Below are 20,204 nucleotides of genomic sequence, written 5' to 3'. Positions count from 1 at the left end.
TAAAGTTGCTGAGACAACTATTAACCTTTTAGGTCATTATTGTCTATTACTGACAACAGTGATTCAATACCTCACCATGTTATAAAGCAGGGGTGTCAAACTGGCGGGATGAATGCGTCACGCGCAGGGCATGCCCACCCCAGCTTCACAAATGGGAAAAAGGTGGTGAAACATCATGTGATAGCAACGTGACCCAGCACGTTTTTTCACCCGTGTTATAAAGCACTATCACAAGTGCTGCTGAAATCACATTCTAAATCCTCACAAATGAGATTGTGTAGATAGTGGGAAAGTATGTAGGGAAATAATCATATAGGCCTCTTCGTGGTGTAATTACTATAAAGAAGCAGAGTATCCTGTCTGGCTTGTTTGTCCAATATAGGAACAGGTAGTGTATACTACCAGGAGTATGTTTGGAGTTTTGCGAGTGTATTATGAGTTCATTCAGTCAATGGCTGTGTGTTTATATTTACAAGAATTTATAAATGCCCAAAGATGTGAATGTATACCATGTGGTCAGCACCTGCTCTAGTAGACCTTTTAAAAATGCATTTAATTCAATCGGCTGGTTTGGCACTTAGGTATCAGGTGAGAAAAAACAAGTATGGTCATAGTTTATTCTCCAACAGCATTGTTCCAAAATAGCATTATTTTCTGTAGCTAAACCAGATATTCAGTCTCTTACAAAAGTGCTTGGTGGCATCTTTGATAATTATCCACGTTAAAATTCAGTATCTAAAATTAGCTACTCGTAGGGGTCTAGGGATTGTAGACAAATATCCAAGCAGACTGAATAATTAACTTGCTTCTTTGTCAATGGTTAGTAGTGTCACTTTCTGACTCATCCTAAATTTGACACTTATTTTGAAGACTGTATCTGTTGTTGCTGTAAATTTATCATTAGAATATTTATTAAATCTTGTTCCAGGTTTGTGGTCCTTCAAATGCTACTGAGCATGTGCAGCTTTTTTACTACAGATTGAGAATTTGAAATGTTATTGAAGAATTGTAAAAAGAATGTAAAAAATACAGTCTAAGGAGGATGCGTGATTTGCCAGCATACCTTTTGCAGAATTTAGCAGAACCAATGACTTCAGCTTCATTTTTGTTTTGTTTTCACAAAATTTGTAAAAAGCACTCAAACCTCATCAGGGGTGTCAAACTTGCAGCAATGGGCCAGATGCCTCATGTGCTGGCCATGCCTACTCCTGGTTTAGCGAAGGGGAAGTTGTGATATGTCATGTGACGTGACGTCACGAGTTTGACACCTGTGACATAAGGCATCTGTTTGAAATCACCCAAACCTAAAAAACCTGAGCCAAAAGTTATTTATACTTGTATAAATAGTGTATCATTCTTCAGAATATCTACAAGATAGATAAACTTGATTATAGCTAGCCAAAGTTACTGTCAACTCACAATTTAATGAGAGTATCGGTCGGAACTGACAGTTATATTCCTTTTCAAGAAGTTCCAGCATCCAGTTGATCAGAAGGAATAATCTAAGAGGCTTGTATGAAAAATTATATTGTCCTGTCTATACATTGAATGATAATCACTCCAAAGATTTTACTTATTTCATAAATTAGGCAAAATGGAAGACCATGCATCAAATTTAATTCATTTGAATAAGTAATTAACTTTTCCACTTATATTTAAATAGCCAGGTGAGTAGTAAATAGTTTTATTTAAATAGAACATACTGGTAGGTTTGAGTTCAGGTTACTTTCCTAACACTGGAAAATGGTGTTCTTTTGATTGATGGTGTGTGTTTGACTTCTTGAAAGCTTCAAAGGGCAATAATTTTAAACAAGTCAATAAAAATTCAAGGAAGATAAAACAAGTTTCTCTAAATCTACTACTATGGTAACTATACAAGTTCTTAAATCAGATCTCGAGTTTCCAAACTACAACTGATAGCATGATTATTAGCCTAGGCATAGTTTTGAAATGAAATGTTTAGTTTTTACTTCTGTTTGGCTATAACTACATTAATATTCTGTAATCAGCACAGATACATAAAACAAACAATATACAAGTTCAACAGTTTTTCTCTTACTTTATAGAGTATTTTTAGATCTAGTGTATCTTTGTATAGGATTATTGTCAGATTATTTTTTTAATTATGGATAAGATCAGGGCAAATTCAAATTAATCTCCTGATTTTTCCAAGTTGGCAGTTTTTCAACAATTCAGAGCTCAAAATCATATAGTAAATTACTAAGAGGCTCCAATATTCAAAATCTGATGGCGGAACTCAGGAAACTTAAGAGAACACAACTCTGCTGACATTAATTGAAAAAACTGTTCCAATTAGAATCTCTTATTGAAAAAGCACCCCTTCCCAACAGGCAATATGCAGAAACCTTCATTCTCAAATATTTTGGTCTCAGGTCTCGTTTGTATTCTTAAAAATGATTGAGAACTTGTACAGTATCAATATGTACTCTGTTAGAAATTAAAACTGAGAAATGTTAAAATATTATTTGACTCCACAGAACCCTGAAAGGGCCTCAGGGATTCCCAGGTGTCTTCAGACCATACTTTGAGAACTGACACTGTTGGCGAACCTATGGAATACGTGCTGGAAGTGGCATACAGAACCATCCCGCGAGGGATGTGTAGCCTCACTGGCTCTTCTTCCGTGTTCCTGTGCTGGCCTTTGCGCGTGGGGGATCGCCAAAACCTGGAAGAGCAGCATTCCATCACGCATGCACAAGCCGGCACCAAACTTCCAGGTTTACATCGGGCGCATACGCTATGGCCAGCTGTTCATTGGCTGCACGTCTGTGCCAGAAACTGGAAGTTTGGGTGCTGGCTTGCACATGTGCGATAGAACGCTGCTCTTCATGGTTTCAGCACTCTTGTGCATGTGAAGGCCAGCAAGGCTGCGCAGTCCAGGCAGGATGGTTTGCATGCCATTTCTGGCACGCAAGCTGGCACACGGTGATGTAAAAAGTTAGCCATCACTGCACTATGTCATTCAAAAGATTACAGCAATACAGCATGCTGGTTGGGGAATTCTGGGCCTTGAAATTGCCGTAGTTGAGAAATACTGAATTACAGGATATAAAATGCATTCATCTTTTCAACATTTCTTTCAAACAGCATATTTACCCTATGAAATCTTAATGTTTTGAAGTTGCGTGTTTTAAATAGTGTCAGCCAACTTTTATGTAAGTATTGATACGTCTCTAACACAAATCTAACAAAAGCAACCAAACTGTTCTTCGCTAATGTTTTACTTGCATAGAAGTGTGCAACTGGTTACAAAAATGGCTGGGTGCTTGTGAACTGAATTAAAGTAACGTGGTAAAGTAACAAGACATAAGAACATGCAGGGAATGCCTGCATGAATTGAAGCCTGGCAAACCAGTTCAACAGATTTTTGCATTTTTAAATGTACGCTGAAGCTCAACATTAATATGAGAACAGTCACAGAATGTAAAGTGCATATCACAGTTCAGCTAACCATCACAGGCTATATTGTGCTTATATTTGCACAATCACAGCAACATTATAACTTGTGGGCATGATAGTGCAGTACAAGCATCTATGCTTTCTCTCCCTGAAAATTCAAACACCATATCACACCCAAATCCCATCTGCCAACTTTAATTCTAATTTCTTTGCAGCATCCTGAAGATGAGCGGATTTTAACTCAGAATGCTCAGCAATGGCAGAAAATTCTGACAGTTGAAATCCATACATCTGAAGATTATCCAGATCGTGAAACAATGAACTGGCAAGCTGCATAAAATGTTATCTGTGTGAGATAAATTAATTGGAAATGTACAACATAGTTCAAAGGGAATTAATATAAAATATGTATAGCATTAACATATATATTAGATGACTCAACCTTCTGCTTTAGTAATCCAACAATTTAACAATGGACAATTTTCAGAGAATGAAATCGGTAGAAAGACATTTTCTTCTTGTAGAGAAAATCATAGAAGCCTACAGAAGAATTTAACAAATCACTCCTCCCTCCTTCCCACATTCATGGAATTCGGTTGAGTGCAAGTCTGAACCAGCAAAGTATGTCAGGTATCTGGGACAATACACGGTGAAAAGCTGTAAATGGTGTTTTTTTTTATGAAATAGCATTTTTTTTAAAAATTGCTTTAGTATTTTTTATTCCCTTCCTTTAAAAGTACTCGGTAAAGTAGAATTGATGGATTTGATTGGATATTTAAACACATACATACGCATACTGGGAGACCAAACCTGTCGCATGTGAAGCAGCCAGAAAAAACAAATCAATGACAAATTTAAATTTAATTTATTTATTAAAATAAGATAATCAGAAGAACCTGGGTTTACAATAAATGTTTTTCTCAGGAGCAATAAAAACAAATTAAAACCCAAATCAGCAAGGAAAAATCCTGTATATGCCAAATTTCCTTATAGTGCATCTCAGAAAAAAAAGGTGTTTTTTTTTCCAAACAGTCTAATGACTGGAGAAATATACTGATGTTACTTTATTTCTTTCTCCTCCCACAAAACTATCATGTCTTACTGAACCCTCCAGGTGCTGCAAGAAACAAGTCTGAAGTACCCAATAAGTTTCTTATGTTACCTTATGAAGATTGTAGCAAGATTGTGCCAGCTTCTGAGGAGTAGTACTAGTTATAATATACATCTCATCTTAAAATGATTTTTTCCTATGTGCAAAATTATTTGTAGTGATGAAACTTTAACCACCAATATTAAGTGATTATGACAAATGCTCAGTTGGGGACACTTCCATGAACTTGCATTTCTCTCTTCCCTTAAATCATCTTTACAAATTGGTATTTTAGTTATGATTTCTCCAAGCCAGAATGTTCTTAAGTTATAAGAAAAACAGCACCATTTGCATTGCCTTTTCTCAAATGCTGTTGCTATACAAAAAAATAACAGTTTGTTCAGCAGAATGCAAGAGTTGAAACCAGAAAGGTAATACTTTTTTTCCTTTGTTCTTTTTTTTTTCTTTTCTTTTTTTTTTTTGCATATGGGGAAAAAAATAAGGCTCAAGTGCATCTATAAAAAATAGCAATAGAACTTCTTTTTATACAGTCTGTGAACTATTTCCATAAGATAAACTGTAGCAAAAGGCAACATGGAGTTTTGTCCCTGTGGGCTTAGAACAGCAGAAATTCATAGCAGCTCACTCTTAAAATTGGCACCCAGGTGAATCCCACGCTGGCTGTTCAATTCTGTAGATTGAAGCTTTCAAAACACAACTGCTATAAAATAACTCTTATTGGGGAGAACTGTGAAGACTGCACGTGGCTCTCCTAGAACACAGGTAGCTTTGTTGAAGTCAATGTGCATGAATTTATGTCCTGGGTATGAGTTGCACGATGCAGAGAAGGTTCTGAAGCACTTCGGTTAATTTTGGGTAAAGAATGTTGCAGCAATTCAATGGAAGACAATATCTGGAAGAATGATGGGGAAAGGAAGCGAGAAATGTTTTTATTTTTCAGAAATAACACATCCATACAGACTATATTTTGAATATTACATTCAGCATGTGAACATTAGAAACAGTACCATTATAGATACATAAAAGAAAACCTGATGATAATGGGAATAATTTATGAGTTGGTAATTTTGTATATTTTGAAAATTGAAACACTGACCATCGTTCATTACAATATAACATGATCATTTTCCAAATCAAAGACTTCAGTAACACAGAGAATTTTTATTTTTTGACTTGCAATTCACAGAATAAAATTTTAAAACTCTACTCACCTGTGGAAAAAGAGGTCTCTCTTCCCTCACTTTTTTTACGCAATCTGCTACAAGCCTCTTCATAGCTTTTGGACAGTTTTTGTATAGTTTACTGAGATCAGGCGATGTATAACCACGACCAACCATGAAAATGATCTACGAATTACAAATAGATACATTTTTGTAAATGTGTATCAACTTTATAAATGTGAAAATGTGCATCAACTTTTCATAATTCTCATGAAAAAAATAAAAGTAAATAAGCAGCTGCTAAGTCTTTCATACAAAAGCGGTACATCCAACCTCTTGTATTTACCAGTAGTAGCCATTACTACTGCACTAAATTAAGTTCCATCAGAGTCACTTGCCAGGTTAGGAAAAGAAAAATACAATCAGTGGAGCAGACTGTAGCAGGACTGGAAATCCATTTTTTTTCAGATGTGTTATTGCATAAAAAAGTGGATGAAAGTTTATAGAAATGCCAACTAGAGCTGTTGCCATCTTGAGCAAAATGTAACAAGCATTCTATAATATTCACATCAAGGAGAAAATAATTAGAAGGATGTGCTAATGCAGTTAGCCTATATTGCACCTATTCAATTCTGCTACTGGAGAATGGAGATATAATTTTCCTGAAATACAGACCTTGCTGAAGCATTCGTTTTCTCTTTACAATATAGAGTGTAGAAGCTAATCAAAAAGTAGGAAATCCTTATCAATAAGAGCCTAAGAACTGCTGTACTCAACAAGTACAAAGATTAGCAGTTTCAAATCTTAACTAGACTTCCAAGCCTTCTCAAGGAAGACAGATACTTTTGCTCAGCAACAAATGTTGTGCTTCTTAAAATTTCCCTATAGGAAAGATGTTTTAGACTAGACTAGGTTGACGGAAGGGCTCAGACTCCAACTGCCAAACAGGGTATGAGGCACTCCTAGACATAAATTCCCTTTCACCCCTGAAGAAAAAGGCAGGAATATATCAACTTTGCTCCTGCGTAGTGGCACCATTTTCAGTCTATTTATTACTCAACAGTCAAGAATGGGCTTTCACATTTTCCATTTGGTGTCCCAAGAATTGTCAAATTTAATCACAGCATTTTTTCCATGGATTTGGAATGATTGGGAATGCTTCCAGTGAAAGCCTTGTCTCTTTAGCTTCCATTCAGGAGGAAGGCTACCCATTTATTATGCTCACTAGAGGAAAGTGTCGTGTTTATCATGTCAAGTGAAAATGTTAAAACCTAGCATGCTCTGATCATTCTCTGGATTAGTTAGATTTTTTTTAACAAAACTTGATCAAAAAATATAAAGCACTCTATCAAAAAATAATAATTTCTCACCTGATCTCTATTGTTAATATGTGAATAGGGTAACTCTCCTGTCATCAATTCATATAGTACTATTCCATAAGAATACACATCTGATTGAAAGCTGAATGGATTGCTATCTTGCATTCGAATTACTTCCGGTGCCTTTAAAAAACAAAATGATTTTTTTAAAAAAAATTATAGCAACCCACCCTAAAGCCCATACTTTTTTGTCCACACCCCACCACTGACAACCATAACTGTGGACTAGAACAGTGTTAAAACTTTGAAAATAATTTTCTAATGCATTTAAATTGCCCATACCTGGACCATACATGGGCATGCATGTATGATCCAAGACCATACATGCATGCCCATTCACTATTACCTTTCAAGGGGCCGGATAGCTCAGGCTTAGGGGCCGGATAGCTCAGGCTGGTAAAGCCTGTTATTAAGAACACAAAGCCTGCAATTACTGCAGGTTCAAGCCCGGCCCAAGGTTGACTCAGCCTTCCATCCTTTATAAGGTAGGTAAAATGAGGACCCAGATTGTTGGGGGGGCAATAAGTTGACTTTGTAAAAATATACAAATAGAATGAGACTATTGCCTTATACACTGTAAGCCGCCCTGAGTCTTCGGAGAAGGGCGGGGTATAAATGTAAACAAAAACAAAAAAAAAAGGTAAGCAATGTTATGCACTGCTTGGAAAATGAAGTAGAGGGTCAAAAAAAGTAAAGGTCTTAAGTAAAAAAAATAAATCATGAAGCATAACTTAAGGTGAATGGTTTGGGTGTAAACGACTTCATCTTCCTTTTTTTTCCCTTTATGATATCTGTCACTGAACAAGATGGCTGACCAGCAAATTAAATTAAGTCTGTGGACTTCTACACAGGATTTTCAAAGGAAATAGCTGGTGTTGCCTATAGCGTTGGTTATATACAAAAGACTGGGACAAAAGATCTTTCTCCAGCACCAATCTTCTGCATGGATATAATGGAAGATTGAAAAAAATACTCACATTGCGAAGGCAGGGGTGGGAAGCATGAAATGGGCATTGGTCTTACCTGAGACACCCTTTCTCAGGACGGTGGGGCCAGCAGCCAGGAATGGATGGTAATTCTCAATCTCAAGATCCTGAACCGTCACATCATTTATCGATGGTTCAAGATGCAGTCGCTCCAAACCATCGTGGAGAGCATCCGCTTCCGTCAGGTCCACTGACATGAAGAAGTTGCCCTTTTTGACGCTCTCCAAGATGGTCTGGAGTGGCTGCATCTTGAACCATCGATAAATGATGTGACGGTTCAGGGTCTTGAGATCAAGAATTGCCCTCCATTCCTGCCTGCTGGTCCCACCTTTACGGAGAATTGTGCATAAGTGCAGGCTATGTAGTCTGGACCTGACTCCAAATCAGGTCTTGAAGCAAAATTATTACTTTGTTTGATGGGCCCTATATTCCGTAAACACAAATATACTATTAACATTGCAGCGTATCAGAAACCTGTATCTTTCATAATAAGAAAAAACAACTGTAATGGAATAGAGCACACTATATTTTGGGGATTTTTTCCCCCAAATTTATTGTACAAATCCTCATTAATGTTAGAGCAATGATGCATTATTTAATCATTTTTTCCTTTATACTTGAGGCCTTACCATCCAGAGAACAGATCCTGTAGGCTGTTCCACCTGTTGAGAACCACTCCATCTGGATTTGACTGTTGCCAAACCAAAGTCTCCTATCTTCACTGTTCGGTCTTCATGAAGAAATATATCTTCACAATAGTTAAGGAACACATTTGGAGCATAATTTGAATTACCAAGCACTCTCCCACTTGCAAGTAGGTTCAGCCAATGTGTTTAGGCTGTCCATACTGTTAACTGTAATATTTATAGCAATTAATGTATTTATAAATATATATTATTAATTGGAGGAGCCACTTATGTATACTTTCTATACTTCATTATCAGCCTTTCAAATAGATAACTACTATTTATGTTTGTGTTTTGCTAAATAAAAAGATTCGTTTGCCGCTCTTCCCACCTACAAAACTCAAGATTTACAAATAGGCCAACAACACTTTTCCTCTTATTACCATTTATTATAATTTTGATATGAGAGAAAAGACTAAGGAATAAATGGTGTAATGTTTATTGATTTATTTTTGGCACTCACTACTCCCAACTGATTTATCATTGGATTTATATGAACTCTTTATTATTTATATTATATGTATTTATGAATGTTTTTATTATTTTAACTTCTAGAGTAGTTAAATTATCTATTTTTACAGAGAAGTATTGTCTTAAGGGCACTGCATTTCAAAAAATTTACTGTATAACAACTTGTCCACAAGCAGAACAAATCTAACAATTAGATACAAGCATTTTCCTATTAGGGACTATACGCAGTGTTGCATTCTATGAGACTTTTTATACTAATTTTCAGCTCTAATTAGTATCAAAATACTGAATGAATGCAGAAGGATTCATTTGTTTTGGCAATAGCAGTCCTCTTGATCTCACCAAATCACTACCCTTAATTAGCAGTACTAAGCTTCTTTATTGTCTTAATCAACCCACTACTAGAAATCTCACAAGTAGAAAGGATACTATTTGATTTCATGTCTCTGTGTATTATATTCTTTGCATGCAAGTAGCTATAAATAGAATTAGATAAATTTGAGAAATCTCAACAGCAATAAGCAATTGAATTAACTTCCCCAAACTGTTTTAGACAAGCAAATTCTATCCATGAAGAATCATTTTCTTTCTCTACAAAGAGAAATATAGGCAGCCCTCAGCTAATGATCCCTCATTCAGGAACTGTTTGTAAGTCAATCCTATTCCAAATGCTTTTTTCTCCTCCGGAGCCCCGTTACACAAAGATCCTGGAGAGCTCATACTCCTAACATTCACCCATCTCACTTGTATGGCACTGCAGCAACCACTTGTGTGTTCTCCCACTCTGGCAGAACCCACCCCTCACTCGACTTCACTTGCACCACAGCAGCCACTTGTGAACTACCTATATTTGTGATTTCCTGCTGGCTTCCTTTTCTTGTTGGAAGCTGGCAGGAAATTGCAAGCAAGTCCTTGGATAACGGCAACCAGAGATTGTGTCAGCCGGATTTCCAGCATGGGTTTTTTCCTTTGATGCATGTTTGCTATCGGCTGACATAGTAATGTGGGGGAGGCATGGTATTTGGGTTTGGGAAGTGAGCTGGTGGGTGAAGGCCCATGTGAACTAAAAGGGAGGTTTGCTCTCAAGAATTACTGCACTGATGAGTGGAGTTGTTTACACCCAGCTCAAGGCCAACCATCCTAGAACTCCAGGTGGGCGAAAATACCTGAAGAAGAGCTTCACATGACATTATGTGGGACATGGACTGGACATTCAGCCTGGGACCCTGGGGGAAGGATTTGGGGGAAATTTCATCCTGTATCTTTCTCACCTTTTGAATCAGATCTTGCTTTGCTTTCGCCGTTATCATTTCAAACTCAGTAAAAGTACCTCTTCTCTACTTCAATGGAATTGGGAATTTTCTTTCTTGGGTTTTGAACGGAGGCGGGCCTGACAGATTGCTATCTGAGGAGTACTTGGTACATTCCGAGCTTGGTTGTTTTCTTGCAGACATCTCATTACCCAAACTAGGGAACATCATTACTAGCACTGATGATGTTACCTAGTTTAGGTAATGAAATGTTTGCAAGAAAACAACCAAGCTCAGAGAGTACCAAGGACTTCTCATTTCAACCCTGAGCTACAAATATTCTCCTTTATTAGATTGCTATCTCTAAGCGAGGCAGTCCCGTGTCATCACAAAAGGCTTTGCCCAAAACTTAAGATAACATTTCCTCTAGAATTATTTTTGCTCTACTGAGCAGTCAACAGCACTTCAACAACCTCTTAATGCAACAAGATCTGTTATCATTAAGCATACTTACTCCATTCCTTGTGCCGTCTGTCTTGCAATATCAATACGCTGTAACATTGGAAACTTGGTCTCCTGAACATGTAGGTGATTATATAGGCTACTTCCTTCACACCACTGTGTGACAATGGCCAGATTATCTTTAGTCATGTAGCCCATAAATAGTAGAATATTAACATGTCGAGTTTTCCTGCCAGAAATAAACAAGAAAGCCTATTCAGCTGAAATTTTAAAAACATCTATAAAAAAATGCCAAAAGTCCAGCTTCACATGGGCTATACAATAAAATGTAAAACAAATGTGTGAGATGGATGAATTTCTAAACTAAACTTTTGAACCATCTTCAATATTGACATTTAGTCGTAATTTTGCTAGAATTCCAAAGCAATATTCTTTTAAGTTACTTGGGCTGCATGGATTAGTATATGGTAGAACCATACGGTTCTCCAACCTGCCAGGGTCCCTTAATTTGTATAGGGGTAAGTAGCTGTTTATTTCTTTGCTTTTTGTTTGTATCACACAGAATTTCACTTTGTTTCCATCTACTTAATATCTTCATAAAATCACAGATTAAGAACACAAAAATATTTTTATGATAACAATATTAATACTCTTGCGCCTGTAGGAGGAGGAGTGCCAGAACCTGCATGCAGAGTCAAAAGAGGCATTAGCCTAGAGGTATCACCCAGGGGTGTCAAACTCGATTTCACTGAGGGCCGCATTAGGGTTGTGTTTGACCTCGGGGGCCGGGGTGGGAATGGCCAGCTTGATGTCACTCATGTCAGGGGCACCTATGGTGCCCAAGTACTAAGATAGGACTTCCCTCAGACCCTCCCTCACTCTCATTATAATCTTCCCTCTTCATTCTTTCTTCTCCCTTCTCCTCTTTCTTTATTTTTCCTTCCTTGCTCTATTCCCCTCTTTCCTTCTTTTTCTTTGTCTTTCCTCTTTCCCTTTCTCCTTTCCTGCCCCTTCTTTAATGTTCAAAAGGGGAAACATTTTTCCTTTCGTTTTGTTTTTAAGTTTGTTTTGCTAGCTCTCTGCCAGCAAAAACAGAGCTCCGTTTTCGGCTGTGACAGCCTCCTGCAGTCCTCTGCCAATGAAAACAGAGCTCGGGGGGACGTCGCACCCCATTTTCGCTGTCCAAGGCACCCGGGGCCTGTCCTTTGCTGTTTACAGGGTGCCCTCACGGGCCACATCTAAGCACCCTGCAGGCCGGATCATTGAATAGATTCCTGGATACTGGCATAATTAATAATGAATCATTTTAATTGAAACTGCATGTGTGGTCCTGATCTTTCATGCCTGACAGTAGCAAAATTCAGATCATTTGAAAAGCAGAATTTTGGGCACAAAGCCTATTATCTGTCACTTCATAAGCACTTGGGACAAATACAGCTTGGGATCAGGCTTTAATGTGGTCTGTTGCCTAGAGATAATACAGCCATTCCAATATTTCAATCGAGGAGAGCATTAAAATTAACTGCCTAGTTATTAACCATCAATCAATAAATTTTAAAAATGGTCTTTCAAAGAGATTCCCTCTCAATTTGGTAAATTAACAGGAATGTTATGAAACATTTTAAGAAACTGAAATATCTCAAAACTGTTCTCCCTGCTGAGTGGAGTTCAGTATTTGAAAGAACTATTTTCCATGTTGGAGAGCTCAGTATTTGAAAGACAAGGTGAAAGAATAGCTACCATCTTTAGTTTCCTTGTATGAAGGAAGGTAATTATATACTGGGTGGATTAAAAACATTTGAGGCATAGCTATCTAATTTTTGAATATTTTAAGACATATATTTCTGGTCCGATAATGGGCCCCAAACTCAGTCCCTTGACTTCGGAATGGCATCAATTAAAATTTGAGTTCAGATAGAAAACATTACCATTGGGTTACATTTGCAGAAATACTGAAGACATATATATTTCTCCTATCACAACACAAATTAGGCAGGATAACTAAGGATGACAACTTACATTAACTGATGAAGAGGAGATCTTTGGTAGTTAGAATCTATATATTAGCTATGAGGGAATGTAAATATTGCTTAAAGTTTGAAAAGTCCAAGTATTGCTTTATGTTAATACATTATGGTGTAGGGTTTCCTGCCTGGGCAGGGGGTTGGACTAGAAGGCCTCCAAGGTCCCTTCCAACTGTTGTTGTTATTATTATTTTATATGTTTTTATATATTACCTTAGGTTTTTTATCTATCTATCTATCTATCTATCTACACACAGATATACACACACACATTTTGATGTATTTATTTTATTACTGATAGTTGCTTAGATCTGTAAGTGAAATGCATTTTAAACTTCACTACAATCTAAGCAACAATACTGACAAGATAATTTTAAGAAACAATGTTTTCTTACAATGAAATTCTGGATATTTTTTCCATTTTATTTTTCAACATAAAATTCCAAGAATCTGTAATAAATGTGATATTATATCTAAAATCAAAGTTGTCACTGCATGTGTATATACAGAGTACATTGCAGATATTTGAACAAAGCATGCTGATTTCAATGCCTTTATTTTTTTGTCCTTAAAATGAAAAAGACCTACCTGCTAGCTTCCCTTAAAATATTTGTTGAAATTATAACATTACCAATTTTTTTTTCATCCTGGAGATCTATCTATGTGGTCATGAAGAATCAACATTGATTTGATAGAACATAACTTTGTTGCTGGCAATCCTTATGATTTATATTGATATATTGACCAACAATTGTGTTGTAAATGTACCTTGATGAACGTATCTTTTCTTTTATGTACACTGAGAGCATATGCACCAAGACAAATTCCTTGTGTGTCCAATCACACTTGGCCAATAAAAAATTCTATTCTATTCTATTCTATTCTAATCAATCAATCAACTTTCTTTTTTTATTCTTCCCACCTGCACGTTTTACTGTATTGAAATCCCAGTAATATTTTACCTTAATACAGCTACTTCATTTCTAAAGGCTTGAAATTGTTCTGGGGTTGGATCTACAACCTTTAGGATCTTTACTGCTACATCACCTGCAAAAATAATGAGTAATAAGCATAAAACCAAAATCATGGAAAAGTTTCAAGTGCAGAATTTTTATTTATACACATATTATTCTGTTAACTAATATTTTTAAAACTGTTTCTAATTGATTATAGAAAGCATTTGTATTGATCACATCAAGCTATGTGCTAAGAAAAATAGGAATTCCAGAACATCTCACTGTCCACATGAGAATCATATATACAGGTCAGGAAGCCACAGTACAGACAGAAGTCTGAGACAGACTGGTTCCATGTTGGCAAAGGAGTCAGACCCAGGTATACCCTGCCCTTATTTATTCAACCTATATGCCAAATGCATATTAAGGACAGCTGGACTGGAAGTTGATCATTAAAAACATCAATAAGCCTGCTCTATGCCAGTGACATTACTCTGACAACCAAAACCACAAAGAATCTGCTAGCTCTAATGTTAAAGTCAAGGAGTGAAAATCTAGGACTAAAATTAATATAAAGAAGATTAGACTAATGATAATGAGCACAATAACCAGCCTTAGAATTGAGAATGAAAATATTGAAGTTGTAGTTAATTGATCCTAAAAGACAAAAGCTATCAACAATAAAGAAACAATCAATTAAAAAAATGCAGAGACTAGCACTTGTAGAGGAGGAATGAAGGCCCTGGGAAAAGATATTTAGATGCTATGATGGGTCTATACCCATGATGGCAAATCTATGGCACGCGTGCCACAGGGGGCATGCACAGCCCTTTCTGCGGGCACGCCAGCTGTCGTCCCAGCCCAGCTCCGCCACGCATGAGCACACACGCCAGCTGGTCTTTGGGTCTGGAAGGCCTCCTGCACCAACCTGGAAGCCAAAAATGGGTAAGAGGGGTGGGGCGTATGCGCAGGGGGCACTCGCATTGCATTTTGGGGGTTCTAGAATGCTTTGACCACTCAGCATCAAAAAGGTTAACCATCACTGGTCTATACCTACAAAAATTAGAACAGGGCAAGCAATGATATACCCTGTTATAGAACAGGGATCTGTACATCTCTGCAGAAGGTATGCTTACTATTCTTAAGGATCTGAAAGGAGACAAACATCAGTTGTGCTTAAAATAATATACAGATCAGAGTGCAAAGATCTCCATCAGTTACATAACGCAAAGGTTCTTTCAGTTTGTGAAGCAGCAACCTTCTCCCCTTCCCTCCCTCACCCTGAATGCTGACAGCCAACACTGGTAAAATATAGAAAATTCTCAGAACAAGTTACATAATGGCCCAGGGGTCTATTCAATTAAAAAGAAGCAGTAGGAGGTCTCACAAAGAATACCCAAGCACATGGGGGCTGTTAAGTAGCTCTTTGGATTCTAGCCACTGTTTCAAACGCTGTATTCTTGGAAACTGTCCCAGTCTTAAAAGGTTCAAACAATAGTGTATATACTTTCCCCTCATCAGAGTAATGGAAAGGATGTGTCGAAGCACAATTTTTAGGAAGGAAAATGTCAATAATTGTCTTTGCCACTTTGAGCAGGGAAGTCTCCTCTAGCAACTATAATGCATAGCTAAGACTTCTTCTCAATATGAAGCTGGGCCAAACCAGTAATTCCATTTTCTCCTGGTCTTTTCTGCTCTGGTTTCGGCAAAGATTAGATGCTCTTATTTAATGATGACAAGCATCAAACCTGGCAGCATGCACCTAACAGCTCTTTTTGAAAGTCTGCCCAAAGAAGAGTCTCACTTACAGTCTTTAGCCAGGCAAAAATTCTAATTCCCATAAAACAAATCAGTACTAAATATTCAAATTATAAATTCAGAAAAACTACATTTGAAAGTCAAAATTGGAGAATGTGCACCAATGGAAAATCTGACTGCATATTTGGAGCAGAAGCTAATTGAATTCAAGGAGAAATGGCTCCCTTACATGCATCATATCACACAAAAACACGAATTTAGTCACTTAAAATATGGTTTCTGAAGGAAAAGAGAAATTGCCTTAAATAATTAAAATGAATCAAACAGAAACGAGCAGTAATCATAGTCGTTTAAAGCATAGTATAAAAATACTTAAGTAGCAGTCAGTCGGGGTGGGAGAACAAAAGAATGGAGTAGCTTGAATACTTCTAAAAAACACTTTTTCTAGTATTTTTAAGAGTCTTCATCTGAATTTTTATATTAAATCTCAACTTTTGAATTCTCACTTCAACTCTCACCTCAGTATAAAGTTTATGCAAGAGCAGCAATAATATTAATTTACATAAACTCTAACAACAGCACAGATGAAAGGGATTATACTACTATATATGTACTTAGATGTATCTAATCTATTCCTTTCTCCCTTTTTTCTTTTATTTTTCCTATTGTTTTTTACTTAACTTTTTTAAAATATAAAAAAGAAAATAAAAAACAGTGAGAAAACAACTTAGATCTCTGCATAACTCATTAAAAAGCATCTATATTTGAAAAAGCTCTATATCTGATAAAGTATAAATGCTTGGAGAGCATTTTGCTACACTTTTAAGTTAGCAAAGTAGTTCTTAATCATCAAATCTAGCCTATTTTTATTTTTGCCAAATAAGAAATAATCTTTCCTTTCGGGAAGGATTTGGGTCTTGTTGCCCTTAGAATAATATATCTACAATGGATTTGGAAGAAAAGAAAATTGAGATAATAGAGTATTATGCAATTGATCTACATATTCTGCACTACTGACCTAAAACTACGGTAATTAAAATTTGATCCTAGGAAAAACAATTAACCAGCTTTCCTTGTTTTTCTATCCATAAATTTTTAAGCAAAAAGAAACAAATGTAAAACCCTATCAGGTTAGCTTTGTTTGTTAACCTTAGTTAAGTGCTTAAGAAACCAATCTGGACTATGTCTTATCTTCCGAAAGCCTCATGAATTGTGAGCTCCCTTTAGCCTATTTAGTCTGTCGTATTCAATTCAATTTAGTCTTCGGTATAGATCTGATGCTGCACTGGTTATGTGCTGCACCCTAGATGAATTCTTAAGTAGAACTTTTCCAGTTACGAAATATTGGGTTTTCCCCCAATCAGTATAAATTGCTGATTAGGAGATAAAAGTATCAGTCAGATTATTAAATATGGACAAACGAAGTCAAATTGAGGCAATGAAAACCCTGAACTATTTGCATCCTATATAAATATTTGATCTTTGTCAAGCCAGCTTTTCCTGTAGCAAACTCTCATTCTCCTCAGTAAGTACCTTTATATATAATCACACTATCCTATGGGCACCAAAACAGGAAAGAAATATAATGTACATTTATTTATTTACCGTCGTTCCTTTTCAGAGTATCAGCAGAGTCAAATGTCTACCGATGATGATGCCTGTATCCAGTCATTTTTTCCGGTCTTTCTTATTCTGTATCTTTCAACACAGTTGAAAGATATAGGAAGTTGGATATACTATTGCATCTTAAAACTACCTCAATTATGACACATGCACCTCATTACATACACTATTCCCACCTTTTAAAAAGATGGTACTGTTATTCCTATTATATACTTTTAGAAGCAATAACTAATCTGTTATTTGGTATACCGCTCTACTCATCAAAAACGTTATTACAATCCTTAGTACTTACTTGTGAATCAAAAATATATCAAAGTTATAGAGAGCCCAAAGTGTGTTTTATACTATTTTATATATATTAATAATAGTTCAAAAGTTAATGAAAAAATACTGAATAGCTACCATGCCATTTCCCCTTATAAACTGTTCCAAATGAGCCTGATCCAACTCTGGTTGAGAGCATAACTTCACTTGCTTCTATTTCCCAATAATAGCTTGAATCCCTCTGTCCACGTGGTCTCTGCAAAACAAGCAAGTATTTCTAGTACAGACAGCACGACATGGAATCCATGTTTTAAGGTTTTATTAAAAGTATACATGAAATATGTTTCATGATACTTGAATACACAACTTGCATTGGCCGTAGTGAAGTTGAATTGTGCATTTAATTCTGAATAGAAAATAGTGTTTAAAAAAAGAGGATTAAATCATTAGCTTTCTTCTCAGAAATTTAGGGATCATCTGATAATTTTGTTCCCAATAAGTTTCAAGTTACAGAACTCACCTTGCATTCTTCTAAAAATAAATGTAATTTCATTTCTGTTCCTCTGCCTACTAATACTCACTGCATTGTTGTCAATTAGCATGAGTTCCGCTAGCTCAAGAGGCTGGAGCATATACTACAGTACCATTACAATTCTAACATAGAAGATAGGGGAGAATACCTCAAGAACAAATAAGAAAACATTCTATTTTATAAAAGCCCTACATGTTTTTGTTTCATTTGATTAAAGGATGCTAGTGCCTATCCTCTTCCCAAGCTCTTCTTTCTTAGAACACTTATGTGGAGGGAAGCTGTATTGAAAGCTTTGGGACTTCATCTGCAAACTTGCAAGCAGAGTTCCAATTAGATATGGTAAAGAGAGAACACCAATTTTGACAAGTTCATTCCCTCTTTTTAGAAACTCATATAATATTCAGGTTAGGTTTGAAACATTTAGCTACCCATACATACAAATCAGACCTGAATGTGCTGATATTTGATGTCTGTCTTATATTCATTTCATACAATTGTATTTTAATACTTACTATTTTTTTTTCTTGCGGATTAGCTCCTGCAGCTCGCTCTCTTTGAGCTGGGATTGGTGTTTTAGGCTGTGACCACCCTGTTGGACTTGTATTGTTGGGGCTTCCCGACATAGCTGGTGGTGATGCTTCAAATATTTAAAGAAGAAAATAATAGATTCTAACAATACCGGATTCCTTCACAATCAAAAACTGTAGACAAGAACTGGCATGAAATCTGCATATATGCCACATTGTATAAAGACTAAATAGCATATGACAATATTAATGCTACCGTGTTTTTCCAAAAAGAAGGCCGGGTCTTATTTTCTTTTCACCCCCCCAAAAATGGCAAGGCCTTCTTTTTGGAGGGTTTTGATTATTGACTCACCTCGCGGCGGTGGCACCAACAGCCCTGACCAGCATGAGCCCGCTGCTGGCCCACTTCCTCTGCGGCTGCTTGCTGCCACTCACACGCATCACCCCGGCCTCCATTTTGCTTTCAGATGCTTGCCAGAAGGCATCTGCAGCTGATAATAGAGTTCCAGATAGATCCGGAGCTCTGTTATCAGCTGCAGAAGCTTTCCGGAAAGCCCTCTGCAGCCAATAATAGAGCTCTGGACCAATCTGCTGTTATTGGCAGCAGATAATAGATGCCAGCAGGCATCTGAAGGCGAAATGGAGGCCAGAGTGATGCGTGCGAGAGGCGGCAAATAGCCATAGAAGGCGGCGAGGCAGGTGTTGGGGTGTGCAAGGCCTGGTAAGTAGGGTAGCTCCACCACCCCACCCTAGCTTATTTTTTACTTGTATGCCTCGGCCCACCCCCTGCACTCCAGAGTGGGTGGGGTCTTAATTAGGGCTAATTTTGTAGGTGGGGCTTAATTTGATCGCATGTGCTCAAAAAAGTGATAGGGCTTCTTTTCAAGGTGGGTTGTCTTTTTGGAGAAACACGGTAGTTTATACTGGACTGTGGCATTTTAGCCCTTCCTATTTATACAGGTAATCTTCACTTAACAATTGGCCTCTTTAGCAACCATTCAAAGTTGTGATGGTGCTCAAAATTACTACCAATCCTCGAACTTATGATCACTGCAGCATCCCATAATCATCTGACCACCATTTGTGCATTTCACTGCCAGCTTCTGACAAGCAGACTTAACGGAGAAGCCGGCACTTAATGACTGCAGGGAAAAGTGATGTTAGTCAGCCATAGTTACATGATGTCTCGCTTAACTGTGTCACTTAGTGATGAAGCTGCCAGTCCCAACTGGGGTCGTTAAGCAAGGACTATCTGTATACACTACTCACTATAATGCAAAATAGAGCAGTTTCTCTTCAGAACATTCTGTCTGACCTGAGTATTCTAGATAGTTTGAGCATTTCCAAAAGTGCCCATTTCAGGAACACTTTGAAACATTTCCTGTTTCCCAGGATATACATTTGGAGAGAACTAAATCTGGAACATTTGACATAGTCCATTCCAGGAAAATAAAAAAGTTGTGGATTGCTTCATTTCACACTTTTAAGGAGTATCTAGTCATCATATTTTAGTGAACACACTCACCAGATTCACTGTGACTCCGTATAGCATCCTGAAACAAAAGGGAAAAAAATATTGTCACTCTTTCAATGTA

At 37.0% G+C, this 20,204-nt stretch overlaps 1 protein-coding gene across 9 annotated transcripts in view; it reads right to left on the bottom strand.

Moving 5' to 3' along the window:
• Window positions 1-4,273: 4,273 nt before the first annotated feature.
• RAF1 (Raf-1 proto-oncogene, serine/threonine kinase) overlaps window positions 4,274-20,204 on the bottom strand; it is a 108,431-nt gene continuing 92,500 nt past the window's right edge. For all 9 annotated transcript variants that reach the window (XM_058171799.1, XM_058171802.1, XM_058171803.1 and 6 more), the window contains 10 exons: window positions 20,135-20,162; window positions 18,595-18,719; window positions 17,689-17,806; window positions 13,912-13,996; window positions 10,978-11,154; window positions 9,643-9,689; window positions 8,686-8,804; window positions 7,062-7,193; window positions 5,743-5,877; window positions 4,274-5,423 (listed from right to left, as the gene is read on the bottom strand). In XM_058171799.1, coding sequence (XP_058027782.1) covers window positions 5,283-5,423; window positions 5,743-5,877; window positions 7,062-7,193; window positions 8,686-8,804; window positions 9,643-9,689; window positions 10,978-11,154; window positions 13,912-13,996; window positions 17,689-17,806; window positions 18,595-18,719; window positions 20,135-20,162 — 1,107 coding nt within the window. In that variant the 3' untranslated portion in view covers window positions 4,274-5,282. The remainder of the gene's footprint in view (window positions 5,424-5,742; window positions 5,878-7,061; window positions 7,194-8,685; window positions 8,805-9,642; window positions 9,690-10,977; window positions 11,155-13,911; window positions 13,997-17,688; window positions 17,807-18,594; window positions 18,720-20,134; window positions 20,163-20,204) is intronic.

This window comes from Ahaetulla prasina, chromosome 2 (genome assembly GCF_028640845.1).
Source record: "Ahaetulla prasina isolate Xishuangbanna chromosome 2, ASM2864084v1, whole genome shotgun sequence".
Taxonomy (NCBI): Eukaryota; Metazoa; Chordata; class Lepidosauria; order Squamata; family Colubridae; genus Ahaetulla; species Ahaetulla prasina.
Note: the sequence above shows the minus strand (reverse complement) of the source record. Positions and strands in the feature narration are given on the sequence as shown.